The 13,882-nt window shown below is 38.3% G+C and overlaps 1 protein-coding gene across 2 annotated transcripts; it reads left to right on the top strand.

The window, feature by feature from the left end:
• The first annotated feature begins 5,163 nt into the window (after positions 1–5,163).
• On the top strand, positions 5,164–10,964 carry LOC115421226 (pulmonary surfactant-associated protein D-like). Of its 2 annotated transcripts, none has more exons than XM_030137009.1 (5): positions 5,164–5,300; positions 6,079–6,247; positions 8,457–8,552; positions 9,487–9,552; positions 9,820–10,964. In XM_030137009.1, the coding sequence occupies exons 2-5, from the start codon at positions 6,082–6,084 to the stop codon at positions 10,200–10,202; spliced, it is 711 nt and encodes a 236-aa protein (XP_029992869.1). In that variant the 5' UTR covers positions 5,164–5,300; positions 6,079–6,081; the 3' UTR covers positions 10,203–10,964. The 2 variants fall into 2 exon arrangements, with proteins under 2 accessions (XP_029992869.1, XP_029992870.1); XM_030137010.1 differs by having other exon boundaries at positions 5,252–5,300; positions 6,082–6,247.
• The last annotated feature ends 2,918 nt before the right edge of the window (positions 10,965–13,882 follow it).

Below are 13,882 nucleotides of genomic sequence, written 5' to 3'. Positions count from 1 at the left end.
ATAGTATAACACAAACATATCATAACATGTTATGTCACTACTTATAAAATATAGATTCACATCTTTTTCGAAAGTCTGCTCTCCCTAGCATAAAAACTACCACATCTACAACCTGTGGTTCCCCACAGGTCACATACTAGTCTAATGTAAGACTATTATACAGCATTTGAAAGTTGTATAAATTATCTTTGTGAGATAAACAAAGATTTATGCAACTGTTGATCCACCTGTCCACATTTGTTTACTATAAGATTATTATATCCTGTGTAGATCAAAGTTCTTATGTCATATATCGGTCATTATTTCGGTTATCGGCCAATATCGGATATCGGCCGATATATTGGACATCATCATTTTTTTAGCCCCCAATATTGGCATCGGCCCCAAAAATCCCATATCAGCCGGGCTCTAGTATGTGGCCCCTGAACTAATGTGAGTTTGACATCCCTGGCATAAAGGAAGACCCAAAAGTATCTGTTCATATCATGGCAAAACTCAGGTATGACAACAACTGCATCAGATATGGTTTTACCTACACTGAGGACAAAAACCTCAGTTTGTTTATTGCTTGAATAAGTGGCTGAATGCACTTTTTAGTTTTGGTTCAAATGTACCTAATATAGTGGATAAGTGAATATTTCCCTCTTTAGCATCGCCCCCTGCTGGTCAGTTTGGTTTATTGTTGAACTGTCTTCTGTGTTTTCATACTGTGATATTCTGTTTTATCTCAGGTTCAAAACACACCATCTTTTCATTAAATACATTTGAGAAGTTTAACTTTTGTCAGTTTGGGTCGCAGCTTGTCACTGAGGGGTGGTAGTGGGTCCCGAAGCCAGACCATCTGAGGACCACTGCTGTAAAGTCCAGTGGTGACTTCATTCCCCCCATGTCTCAGCTGTGTTTGACCCATTTGTCCTCTTGGTGGAGCTCCAAACTACTGCCCCAGCAGCTTCAGCGCCCCGGACACCCAGCCTCAGTTTGTTGAGTCCAGGTTCCAGGTGTCTCCTGATGTGGCCCGTTACAACAGCGCAGATGAAGATAATGTTACCCAGGTAACAAAAAAGTCACATTCACTCGGAGGTGATTCTAGGATCAGAGGTTTAAGGGTGCTGAGCACCCAGAGTACTGGCTGGCCAGGCAAGAGAAATTTCACTGTTTTCTACATTTTAACACAATTTCGGACCATCATTCCCACATTTGTGAAAGAAAAGTGTGACATTTTTGGGGTTTGAGAAACTCTGTGACTAAACCATCAAATCTGAAAAAAGTTATTTAAATGCTGAGCCACAGTAAAAGAGGAATGGACTGTATTATGACTTTATGTCTTATACTACTGTAATCCTCCATTTTTGATACAGCAGCTCCTCAACATATACATATACATGAGAATGGGTTTAACTCCAGAGGAATATTAGTCTCAGAGCTACCAGATCTACTTCCAAACACTGTCTGTAGATTACAATACATTCACTTTACAGGTTTCATCAGTGGAACGTTTATAAATCTGTTGTATAAATGTACATAAACCAATGTATATGTGGAATAACACCTTATGGTACCTTCAAAACATCAGCATACAAGCACTTTTGTCATTTGTTTTCCAATTAATGTGATTAAAATACATAACATTTAGCACATTTAATCTCCGAGGCAGATAATTTCTACAAAACTGTAGACCAGTGTATATGTTAAGTGTCTCTCTGCTCCCCTCTCTCTTTGTGCTTTAACCAAAAGACAAATAACCAAACAATGTGTTTTATATCTAATATGCATACACACACACACACACATACACTACACTGTCCTGATTTAATGAAATGCTTGTTTATAAAAGTGAGTTTTTAAGAGTCGCTTGAAGGTGTCTATAGAATCTGATGATCTGATGTAATGGGGTAGACTATTCCAGAAGGTTGGGGCCAGAATTGCAAAAGCACAGTCACCTTTTATTGAGATGTTGGAGTGGGGGATGGATAGGAGGTTAATGTTTGATGAACGGAGTGGTCGTGAGGGTGAGTAGGAAACTAGGAGGTCAGAAATGTAACTGGGGGCGAGGTTGTGTAGGGCTTTAAAAGTACTTAGGAGTATTTTGAGGTGAATGCGGAATTTTATTGGAAGCCAGTGTAGGGATGCGAGTACTGGAGTGATGTGGGACCGACGACTGGTGTGTGTTAACAACCTGGCGGCTGAATTTTGAACTAACTGTAGACGATGAAGGGAGGACTGGCTGAGGCAGGTGAAGAGTGAGTTGCAGTAGTCTAGACGGGAGAAAATGAAGGTGTGGATGAGGAGCTCGAGGTCAGAAGAGGAGAGGATGTGTCTGATTTTGGCAATATTTCTGAGTTGGAGGAAACAGGACTGGACGAGCTTAGTGACATGGTGTTTGAAAGACAGATGTTGGTCAAAGATGATACCAAGGTTTTTAACAGTGGGTGTGATGTTTGAGTGGAGGGAAGCAGTAAACTGTTCAACTGAAGTGGAGAAGGTGTCTGGTCCGATTATGAGAATTTCTGTTGTACTCGGGTTTAGGTGAAGGAAACTGTGGGACATCCAGTCTTTAACTCTTTCCCCGCCAGAGCATTTTCCAGTGAGTTGGTAGCCAGCGCCAGCCGTTTTGGTCATTTTCACTAACCTTTGGAGGCTCACTGAAAATGTTGTTAGGAGTATGTGAACACTGAATACATCAAAAGAAAGAACAGAACTTCAACTTTTAAACACAAAAAAACGATTTTATTCTATATTCATTCGTTCATGAGATATAGACATTTGAATATTGGTCATTTTCAGGAAAAAACTGAATTTTGAGCAAACAGCTGAGAAAACTGCATTTTTTTCAAAGATATTGATTTTCAAGATAAAACTGATTTCCTATTTACATTTTTGACTCTTTCTCATTTACCAACAGTAACACTGTATTCCAAATCACAAAATAAAATAATAATAACAGCAGTAATAGTAACAAACAGCTCTAAGATATCCCATCATTCCACAAAATGTCAGGGGAATCCACACCAAACTTTAGACTAAACATCTTCTAAAGCACCAGGTTCCTTCTAAACTTTACACATTTACGTACATCAGTTATAAGTCTTCCACATATTAGTTTAGCTTTTTGATATAAACACTTCAATATTCCTCATTTTCAAGGAAAAAAGAAACAAATTCACTAAATACTGTAGATTTCTGGCCTTTCCTTGGCTGCACCAGGTCCTCTTGTTTGGACCACCTGCTGTGTTTGATCTGTAAATAATTATTTGGACATCTAGTTATTTATCTCTGTATGAAAATATGTATTTATTTATTTCCTACTAAAGCCAAATCAAACAGTGTCTTACCTGTGTCCCTGCTGACATTATACAGCTGAATCTGTTCTGTGTCCTCAGTCTGAACTGAACTCACTCTAACAGATGAACATTAGCTGTCCTTTGTCTTGTCCCATGTCTGTGTCTGTCCTCTCCTTGAATGTCCACTAGAAATGTCTCTTTTCTCTTCCTCCTGTCTGTCATTTTCTCTGTGTCGCTCCGTGCCCCCCCACCCCCCCCACCCACCCCGCACCTCCGTGTCGGACCTGAGCCGCTCCGTGTTTCCCGTGTTCCGTGTCCGTCTCCCTCACCTTCTATTTCTCCGTTCCTGTCTCTAAATGGTTCTTCTGTAGCTCCATCATATATTGAATTGTCAGACTCTGTCTCCATAATCATCTTTAAGGCTTTTGAAACTGTGCGCGGTTCCTGCACAGTCTGCATTTCCTCATTCAGTGACTGCCGCTGGATGCGTTGCTATGGGATACGGAGACTCCAGTGCAAAAACGTTAAACCCGGTCCTACATTTTTCCGAAAAAGCTGCTTAATTGTTTGTTTTTAGATTAGATTAGATTTAATTTATTGGTCCCCGTGGGGAAATTCGTCTTCACTGACTGAAAACATTACAGGAAAAAAGACATTACATAACATACAAGAAAAAGATAACATAAGATAACATACAAGAAATAAAAAAAAAAAAAAAAAAAAAAAAAGGAAAGTAATTCACACGATCCGCAACATCTCCAACTACAGCATAACAGTGAAAACACGGACTGACGGAAAATCTCGTCATTGGTGGGGAAGCGTTGGGAAGTAATTGATGGAATATCTCGTCAATGGCAGGGAAAGAGTTAATGGCAGCTAAACAATCATGGAGGGAGGATAGTTGATTAAGGTTGTTGATTTTTGCAGAGAAGTAGATTTGGATGTCATCGGCATAACAGTGATAGGATATGTCATGGAACTGGCTGAGTAGTTGACCAAGGAGTAGCATGTATAGGGAGAACAGGACAGGGCCGAGTACTGAGCCTTGAGACACTCCACACAGGAGGGGAGCGGAGGAGGATACGTGGTTGTTGATATGAATGTTGAAGTGTCTGTTTGTTAAGTATGAATGGAACCAGTTCAGTGCAGTACCAGTGATACCAACCCAGTTATGGAGTCTGTCTAAGAGGATGGCATGATCAGTGGTGTCGAAGGCTGCTGTTAGGTCAAGTAGTATGACAATGGAATGTTCGCCATTGTCTGCGTGCATCAGGATGTCGTCTGTTACTTTAAGTAGTGCAGTCTCAGTGCTATGTTTGTGATGGAAACCAGATTGAAATTTGTCAAATATTTTATTACCTTCAACTAAATTGAGAAGTTGATCTGCAACAATTTTCAAATTTCAAAATGTCCAAACTCTGTACATGATGTATGTAAGGTAAAAGTGTTAATGTTTCAGAGTTACAGTGTTTATAAGATGTGTCACAGACAGACGGACAGACATGCTGATGACAATACTTCCTTCAGGTCTAGGGGGTTAAAAACTACAAAAAGTACAACAGTGGTTCATTTATGCAAAACTAAAACTGTTTTTTTCTGCTTTGCTCTTTTCAATATGTCAAGTGGATGCCAGATGTTTTCAGGGAAAATGAAAAACATTCTGACACTAAAATAAGAAAAGTAGAAGACCACTGAGGACTATAGAGGAGAATACAGTGGTTTCCTACAGTACATGTGTTTTTGTGTGGATACTATGATGTGACCAACTGTACGTCTTCCAAATGTGGAAATAAGACACTTCACCAGCTTCACCTGATGGGAAACATCAGCCCTGTCTTCCATATCTTCTCAGAACAGATGATGAGCCTTTTTTTGTCTTCACTTCCTGTAAAAGGGTAGAGAAAGCTGCTTTTGATTTTTTTTTTCTTTTTCTGGCTGGATCTTTTCAACCCTTTTGCCAGTTTTGTTTGGAAAAAGCAAAGAAGAAGCACAGCGAGCAGATTACTCCTCATCTAAAATGTGAGTTATTACTTCTTTTAATCATTATTTAGCACTTGAATAGCATCACAAATAAGGAAACTTTATTATTGAAAAGAGCATTCTGTTAGATTTATACATAGCTGTAACATAATACAAAATGCAAAAGAAATAATTAAAATAATAAATGATATCATGAATGAATATGTATGAAATTAACCCTCAAAGGTCTAAACAACTGTTGGTGCTCAAACACATCTATTAATCTAAAACCACCCATATTATCAATACATTTAAGTACTTCGGGTAAAATACAGTTTCTCAGCTTTTCAGTATCATCAGATGTGTTTTATTTGGATGTCCAGAGTCTCTGTAGTGAACGTAGAAACACTATCGACTGCAAACAATAATTCACCAGTAAAACCCATGAAATTAGACAAATAACAGTGGCTGTAGACACTTGTTTTTATTTTCACTTACTGATAGATTTTGCTGAACAAGTCAATTTTTCTTCAGTTTTCTCTGTTTTAAAAAACCTAAACTGAGGTTTTATGAACATCTATGTGATTAGTAAATCAAATATAACAAAATTCCTTGAAAAATTAGGTAGAGGATAGTATTATAGTAAATGGTGGTACATTTTAACCTCACAAAAAATTAAAGATAGTGAGAAATTCCTTTGGAAGTCACTACAAAAGCAGTTCTAGATCTTTCAGGGTCCACTACTTTGGTTTATTTTTTTACACTTTGCATAAAATCATGATGAAAAACATATTTAATGTAACAGTGACTGTCACGTTGATTTTCTTTTTATATTTAGAAGATGAGGACTTGTCTCCTCTTCTGCCTTCTCTGCCTGATGGTTCCTGTTAGTTTTGGTCAGATTCCAGGTCCTCCTGGTCCTAAAGGTGACAAAGGGGATCCTGGATTTCCTGGGATTCCTGCACGTCCTGGGAGTTATGGTTTACCTGGTCTTCCTGGTCCAAAAGGTACATTTTACCAACTTCACCACAAATAATACAAGAGCAGTTTGGGAAAACCTCATTTAAAAAAAGAGTTCAAAATGTTTATGAGATATGATCAATAGTTATAAATCATCTGTTTGGGATTACTCTACATCATGTAATTTATGTACACTGCCTGGTCAAAAATAAAACCGCACACACACACACACACACACACACACACACACACACACACACACAATATTTCATTAATCCAACTTGATTCACTGTGGCATATGTGGTGTACAGATTTCAGTCTGGACACTGTAGTTGTCAAATTTTCAGCCCTTTGTCTGTTTCCAATATGAAAAATGTCTTCCACAGAGCTGTGACATATTTGATTTGTATTTTACCATGACTGTTATCTGTATATTTTCATCTCAGTCAGAGGTTCTCAATAAAGAAATTGACAATAATACAGAATACTGTAATGACAAAATAATAATCAAACACGTATCTAACCTAGAAAAGCACTCGGAGAATGCAGACCTCTGCCAAAGCAGATCAGTGGGCCCCCGTGGCCCTCCCACCCCCGATCACCACCAAAATTTAATCATTTCATCCTTGTGCCAGTGTCAACATTTCCTGACAATTTCATGAAAATCCGTCCATAACTTTTTGAGTTATCTTGCTAACAAACAAACAAACAAAGACGCACGCACACAAAGCAAAGTGATCACAATACCTCCTGGTGGAGGTAATAAACAAAAAGCTCTGTGGGGCTTCATTTGTATAAAATCACTGCCTAATCTAGTAATAACAAACAAATAAATTGACCACAAAGCATTGTTGGGCAGTAGCATGACCATACCACTGAATTTTTACTGATGTGAATATAAATAAAAGTAGTGAACTGTTTAAAAGAACTTAACTCTGGTGTAGAAAAGACTTAAACACCAAGATCAGGTCCATTTCATCACAGTACTCACATGTGTGTATGTCCACATTAAGTATGTCAGTTACTCATGAAAGTGGGAACGATGGATCATCAGATGAACAGGTGGATTGGTGTGATGTCGGCAGTGATTTGTACCAGTCTGTTGTGGTGAAGAAGGAGCTGAGACGAAAAGCGAAGGTCTTCATTTACCAGTCATGATACGTTTCTACCCTCACATGTGGTCACAAGCTGTGGCAGAGACCGAAGGAACAAAATCACAGATACAAGCGGTGGAAATGGGTTTCCTCCACAGGGTGGATGGACTCTCCCTCAGAGATAGGGTGAGGAGTTTGTCCATCTGGACCAGATGATGGTCCTCCACTCTGAGAGGAGCCATTTGAGGTGGTTTTGACATCTGGTCAAGATGCCTCCTGGACACTTCACTGGAGACGTGTTTCACACAAGTCCAATGAGGGGAAGACTCCAGGGCAGATAACAAATGGACAGATTCTACTTTGTGGCTGGTCTGGGAACGCCTTGGTGTCCCCCAGAGGAGCTAGAGGAGGTGGCCGAGGAGAGAGAAGTCTGCAACAAATTCTTTGACCCAAACATACAGTCAGTAGCTTCATTTCTTAAACTCCTCCAGTTGAGGCAGCAACTCATCCTCAGAGGGCACTCCATCCTTTTCCATCTCAGAACCATGGCCTCGGACTTAGAGGTGTTGATCCTCATCCTGGCTGTGAACCACCCCAGTGTAAGGTGGAGGTCACTACTTAATGAACACAAGAAGACCACATCATCTACAAAAAGCAGAGATGTCACCCAAGTGTCCAGAACATACGGCTGCAGGTCTGATGAAACACATACAAAGTCCATCATGGACCTATGCCCTCAGGTGTCCTGGTGTCATGGACACTTGTGGACATCCTTATGTTTGTCTGTATGGACAAACTGTGACGTGCACAGAAGTCCAACAACAGAACACCAGTCGGATTAAGGCAGGCTGTTCCCCCCAGTCACACTCCTCCAGGTCACACTGTCATTGCCCACAGGAGCGTTCAAGTCCCCCAGAAGAACACTGAAGTCCCAAGTCAGGACACCTTCCAGACCCCCACCCAGGGACTCCAAGAAGGCTGAGTACCCCTGGCTGCTGTTCAGTGCGTTAGTGCAGTCAAACACACCGATTTGTGACCTGAAGGTGCCCCCCCTCTTAACCCCGACCGGCCAATCTCAGCCTCTTGATGACGTGGCACCACTTTTAATTATCAAGTAAAATCATGTTACATTTCCATATTTATTTATTTATTTGCTCATCAGGAGACCCAGGACCAAGTGGACCACCTGGTTTCCCTGGACCTTGGGGACCTAAAGGACCGCCTGGATATCCTGGACCTATTGTAATGTGTGGACGAGGTGCTGTTTAACTGTTACTGATTCAGAACTTTTGATTGAACATCCATTTAAGCACAAATTTATAGAACTGTGTTCCAGTCCCTTAACATTCGATTCGATTCAATTCGATTTGATTCTATTCTCCTAAAAAGTAAATACTTGATTATATTCATAGGCTTATACATATTTGAAATTCTATTATTATTATTATTATTATTATTATTATTATTATTATTATTATTATTATTATTAAAATAACATAAACTAGTTTTGTTAAATTGTTAGCTTTGCTTCCAAAATGCCTCAGAGATGGTTTTTACTTTATTTCTCTCAACATTCTTTTTTTTTTGTTTTGTTTTGTTTTGTTTTTTTTAACCATGACCATGATTTTATGTTTTACCTCTAAACATCTCACTTTAGGAGGAAAAATCTCCCATTAAACTGATGATGACTGATTAACTGATGTCCTGTTCATGCTGATTTGAGATATAAACGTCAATATTTCTTTAAAGTTTAACAGTAGATTTTTCTTCTTAAGTGAGATGTGAAGAAAGTAGATGGTTAGTTGTGGTAGAAAATTGTTATTTACAGTCAGAGCAGGAAAAATATTTTTGAAATTTAGAGGAAGAACATTTAAAATATCCATTGTCATGGAAAAAAAAATGTAGAAATCAATATTGAGAGAAATTAAGTAAAGCCAGACCACTGTTTAGAAAAGCAACACCTGAATTCAACATGTCTGAATATTTTTGTCCAAATAGTGTAAATCAACTGATCATTTCAGGAAAACAATTGCAGCATTTCAACATTTTGTTTAAAGTAAAATGTAAATAAAGTCAGTACTTCTAAGTTGTGCATCGCTATGAAGGGTAAAGGGGGGATGATAAACCAAAGTGTTAAAGTTAAAACATATCCTTGTAAAGAATGAAACAAGAATCTCTTCTTTTCAATCCAGATCCCCATGGTTCTGTTAGCCGTGAATTTGAGGATCTAAAGAAAATCTTGGAGAACTTACAGCGACGTAAGTATTCTGCAAAAGTTGGATGGTAACATCTCTGAACGGTAGAGTTGTAGAAATTGCATTTTGTATGTAATTGTATTTAAATGTATTTTATTTCCATCCACATCCTTTATTGGATTTTGTTTGTGTGTTTGGTATGTTTGGACCTGTTTGATAAAAAGCATTTCTGGATTGAAGAGAGTGTCTTTTCCTGTTAAGTATGAAAGGGAAAAGTCCATGTAATTTGATACTTTAACACAGCTTCTTCTATCTATTTGTCTGTTGTAGTTATAAAGTATGAGTTCATCAGGAGAGCTGGTCAGAAATACTTCGTGTCCTTCAAGGAGAGAGGCTCTTTCTCCAAAGCTGTTGACTTCTGCTCCCAGCAAGGATTACAGCTGGCTTTGCCCCAAAATGAGGAGGAGAATAACGCACTGACTCAGGTGTTTGGTGAAGGTGACAAAACGGCCTGGATCAGCATCAACAACAGAAAAGCACAAGGGAATTTTGCAGTCGATCTGAAAAACCAACCTTTGGTTTTTACCAAATGGGCAGAAGGGCAGCCGGACAGATCAGTCCAGGATACAGGCTGCACCATGCTGACAGAAAACGGCTTCTGGACAGTCACACAAGAATGCTCCCTGCAGGCTTACATCATTTGTCAGTTATAAATAGAACTCACTTTTGTTTCCCAATCTCTGTGTTTTAACTTGTTACTAAACTAGAAAATCTCACCTCCTCTCGAAAGCTGAGTACTGAAAATCATCAAAACAATAACTATGAAAAACCACAGAAAACAGTTCTACAGTTGTTCATCCTTGTTCATTTTATATCACTCATAAAATACTTAAAATATAAAATCATATTTCAAAAGAGAAATTATATCTTCAGCAGTAGAGAACAAAGAAAGATCTTCATTATTATCTTCAACTATTGAAATTGAAAATACTGAAACAAATGAATTATAATCTTAGTATAGATATTACAAAAACAGGTTTAGGCACCAAGGCTCGCTTCCTGTTTTGTTTTTTTTTTTTCTAAAACTATAACAAGTACTATAACATTAATTGTAGCTTTTGCAAAGACATAAAAGCATATTATGTCAAACTACAGTAATAAAATGTATTTTGTGTCATTATTTTGAAGTGTTATTTTTTTGGCTGAATTAAAACCATATTTCATTCACTTTTACTACATTATAGTCATGGTTTTTCCAACTGTTACTCACATGAGCCAGTACTGAAGCAAAAATCAAAATAGACAGAGATAAAACAAACCAAATGATTAAAAGCTATTTTTAAGTGGGAAAAAATATAGCACAAGTCTTATAGGGGCGTGTAGAAGCCAATAATGTAATAGCGACCCATAACATAATAAATTTGCTATTTTTAAATGTAATAGGCCAATAATGTAATAACTGGCCAATAACGTAATAAAAGTCCTGAGCCAATAACATAATCACTTTTGGACAATAATGTAATAACTTATTACGTTATCGGTTGGTTATTACGTTATAATAATAACTTATAATAACTTATAATTATATAATAACGTAATAATATATTAATATCACTGTATTTAAGTTTCATTTATTAGATATAACTGTGATAAAATCTCTCTCTCTCTCTCTCTCTCTCTCTCTCTCTCTCTCTCTCTCTCTCTCTCTCTCTCTCTCTCCATGTATTTGTCTATTTAACTTGATGGTTAAAATACTTTCTAGTCCTGTCTGCTGCTCCTCAGCCTTTCAAGCTATCTCCAAACGAAGTGGAAGCACATGTTTACAAACATAGACAATGGTATGTTATGAAATATGTATGACATGTAACTCACTCTCAAAGATAGCAATTATTTTTTCACTGTTAACCCTGTACAGCCTGAACCATTAAATCATTGACATAAAATTTCAGTTCTTTAAAACTGGAGCCTTTATTGGTCCTTCTGAACAACCAAAAAAACAAAAATTCAAATACTAATTTCCATGTATGACTTTCAATTTGTATCATATTTGATACATTGGGTCTCAATGCTCACATATTATTTTTTAACAAACAAAAACATAGTATAACACAAACATATCATAACATGTTATGTCACTACTTATAAAATATAGATTCACATCTTTTTCGAAAGTCTGCTCTCCCTAGCATAAAAACTACCACATCTACAACCTGTGGTTCCCCACAGGTCACATACTAGTCTAATGTAAGACTATTATACAGCATTTGAAAGTTGTGTAAATTATCTTTTTGAGATAAACAAAGATTTATGCAACTGTTGATCCACCTGTCCACATTTGTTTACTATAAGATTATTATATCCTGTGTAGATCAAAGTTCTTATGTCATATATCGGTCATTATTTCGGTTATCGGCCAATATCGGATATCGGCCGATATATTGGACATCATCATTTTTTTAGCCCCCAATATTGGCATCGGCCCCAAAAATCCCATATCAGCCGGGCTCTAGTATGTGGCCCCTGAACTAATGTGAGTTTGACATCCCTGGCATAAAGGAAGACCCAAAAGTATCTGTTCATATCATGGCAAAACTCAGGTATGACAACAACTGCATCAGATATGGTTTTACCTACACTGAGGACAAAAACCTCAGTTTGTTTATTGCTTGAATAAGTGGCTGAATGCACTTTTTAGTTTTGGTTCAAATGTACCTAATATAGTGGATAAGTGAATATTTCCCTCTTTAGCATCGCCCCCTGCTGGTCAGTTTGGTTTATTGTTGAACTGTCTTCTGTGTTTTCATACTGTGATATTCTGTTTTATCTCAGGTTCAAAACACACCATCTTTTCATTAAATACATTTGAGAAGTTTAACTTTTGTCAGTTTGGGTCGCAGCTTGTCACTGAGGGGTGGTAGTGGGTCCCGAAGCCAGACCATCTGAGGACCACTGCTGTAAAGTCCAGTGGTGACTTCATTCCCCCCATGTCTCAGCTGTGTTTGACCCATCTGTCCTCTTGGTGGAGCTCCAAACTACTACCCCAGCAGCTTCAGCGCCCCGGACACCCAGCCTCAGTTTGTTGAGTCCAGATTCCAGGTGTCTCCTGATGTGGCCCGTTACAACAGCACAGATGAAGATAATGTTACCCAGGTAACAAAAAAGTCACATTCACTCGGAGGTGATTCTAGGATCAGAGGTTTAAGGGTGCTGAGCACCCAGAGTACTGGCTGGCCAGGCAAGAGAAATTTCACTGTTTTCTACATTTTAACACAATTTCGGACCATCATTCCCACATTTGTGAAAGAAAAGTGTGACATTTTTGGGGTTTGAGAAACTCTGTGACTAAACCATCAAATCTGAAAAAAGTTATTTAAATGCTGAGCCACAGTAAAAGAGGAATGGACTGTATTATGACTTTATGTCTTATACTACTGTAATCCTCCATTTTTGATACAGCAGCTCCTCAACATATACATATACATGAGAATGGGTTTAACTCCAGAGGAATATTAGTCTCAGAGCTACCAGATCTACTTCCAAACACTGTCTGTAGATTACAATACATTCACTTTACAGGTTTCATCAGTGGAACGTTTATAAATCTGTTGTATAAATGTACATAAACCAATGTATATGTGGAATAACACCTTATGGTACCTTCAAAACATCAGCATACAAGCACTTTTGTCATTTGTTTTCCAATTAATGTGATTAAAATACATAACATTTAGCACATTTAATCTCCGAGGCAGATAATTTCTACAAAACTGTAGACCAGTGTATATGTTAAGTGTCTCTCTGCTCCCCTCTCTCTTTGTGCTTTAACCAAAAGACAAATAACCAAACAATGTGTTTTATATCTAATATGCATACACACACACACACACATACACTACACTGTCCTGATTTAATGAAATGCTTGTTTATAAAAGTGAGTTTTTAAGAGTCGCTTGAAGGTGTCTATAGAATCTGATGATCTGATGTAATGGGGTAGACTATTCCAGAAGGTTGGGGCCAGAATTGCAAAAGCACAGTCACCTTTTATTGAGATGTTGGAGTGGGGGATGGATAGGAGGTTAATGTTTGATGAACGGAGTGGTCGTGAGGGTGAGTAGGAAACTAGGAGGTCAGAAATGTAACTGGGGGCGAGGTTGTGTAGGGCTTTAAAAGTACTTAGGAGTATTTTGAGGTGAATGCGGAATTTTATTGGAAGCCAGTGTAGGGATGCGAGTACTGGAGTGATGTGGGACCGACGACTGGTGTGTGTTAACAACCTGGCGGCTGAATTTTGAACTAACTGTAGACGATGAAGGGAGGACTGGCTGAGGCAGGTGAAGAGTGAGTTGCAGTAGTCTAGACGGGAGAAAATGAAGGTGTGGATGAGGAGCTCGAG

The sequence above is a fragment of the Sphaeramia orbicularis genome, chromosome 6, assembly GCF_902148855.1.
Source record: "Sphaeramia orbicularis chromosome 6, fSphaOr1.1, whole genome shotgun sequence".
NCBI classification, from domain to species: domain Eukaryota; kingdom Metazoa; phylum Chordata; class Actinopteri; order Kurtiformes; family Apogonidae; genus Sphaeramia; species Sphaeramia orbicularis.
The sequence above is the reverse complement of the archived record's forward strand: the minus strand, read 5'-3'. Positions and strand labels throughout refer to the sequence as shown.

Excerpts from the sequence above, each read along its gene's own strand:
- LOC115421226 (XM_030137009.1), top strand. The coding sequence starts at position 6,082 with ATGAGGACTTGTCTCCTCTTCTGCCTTCTCTGCCTGATGGTTCCTGTT. Across the intron at positions 6,248-8,456 it reads TGGTCTTCCTGGTCCAAAAG|GAGACCCAGGACCAAGTGGA; the intron begins GTACATTTTACC and ends TTTGCTCATCAG. Across the intron at positions 9,553-9,819 it reads CTTGGAGAACTTACAGCGAC|TTATAAAGTATGAGTTCATC; the intron begins GTAAGTATTCTG and ends TGTCTGTTGTAG.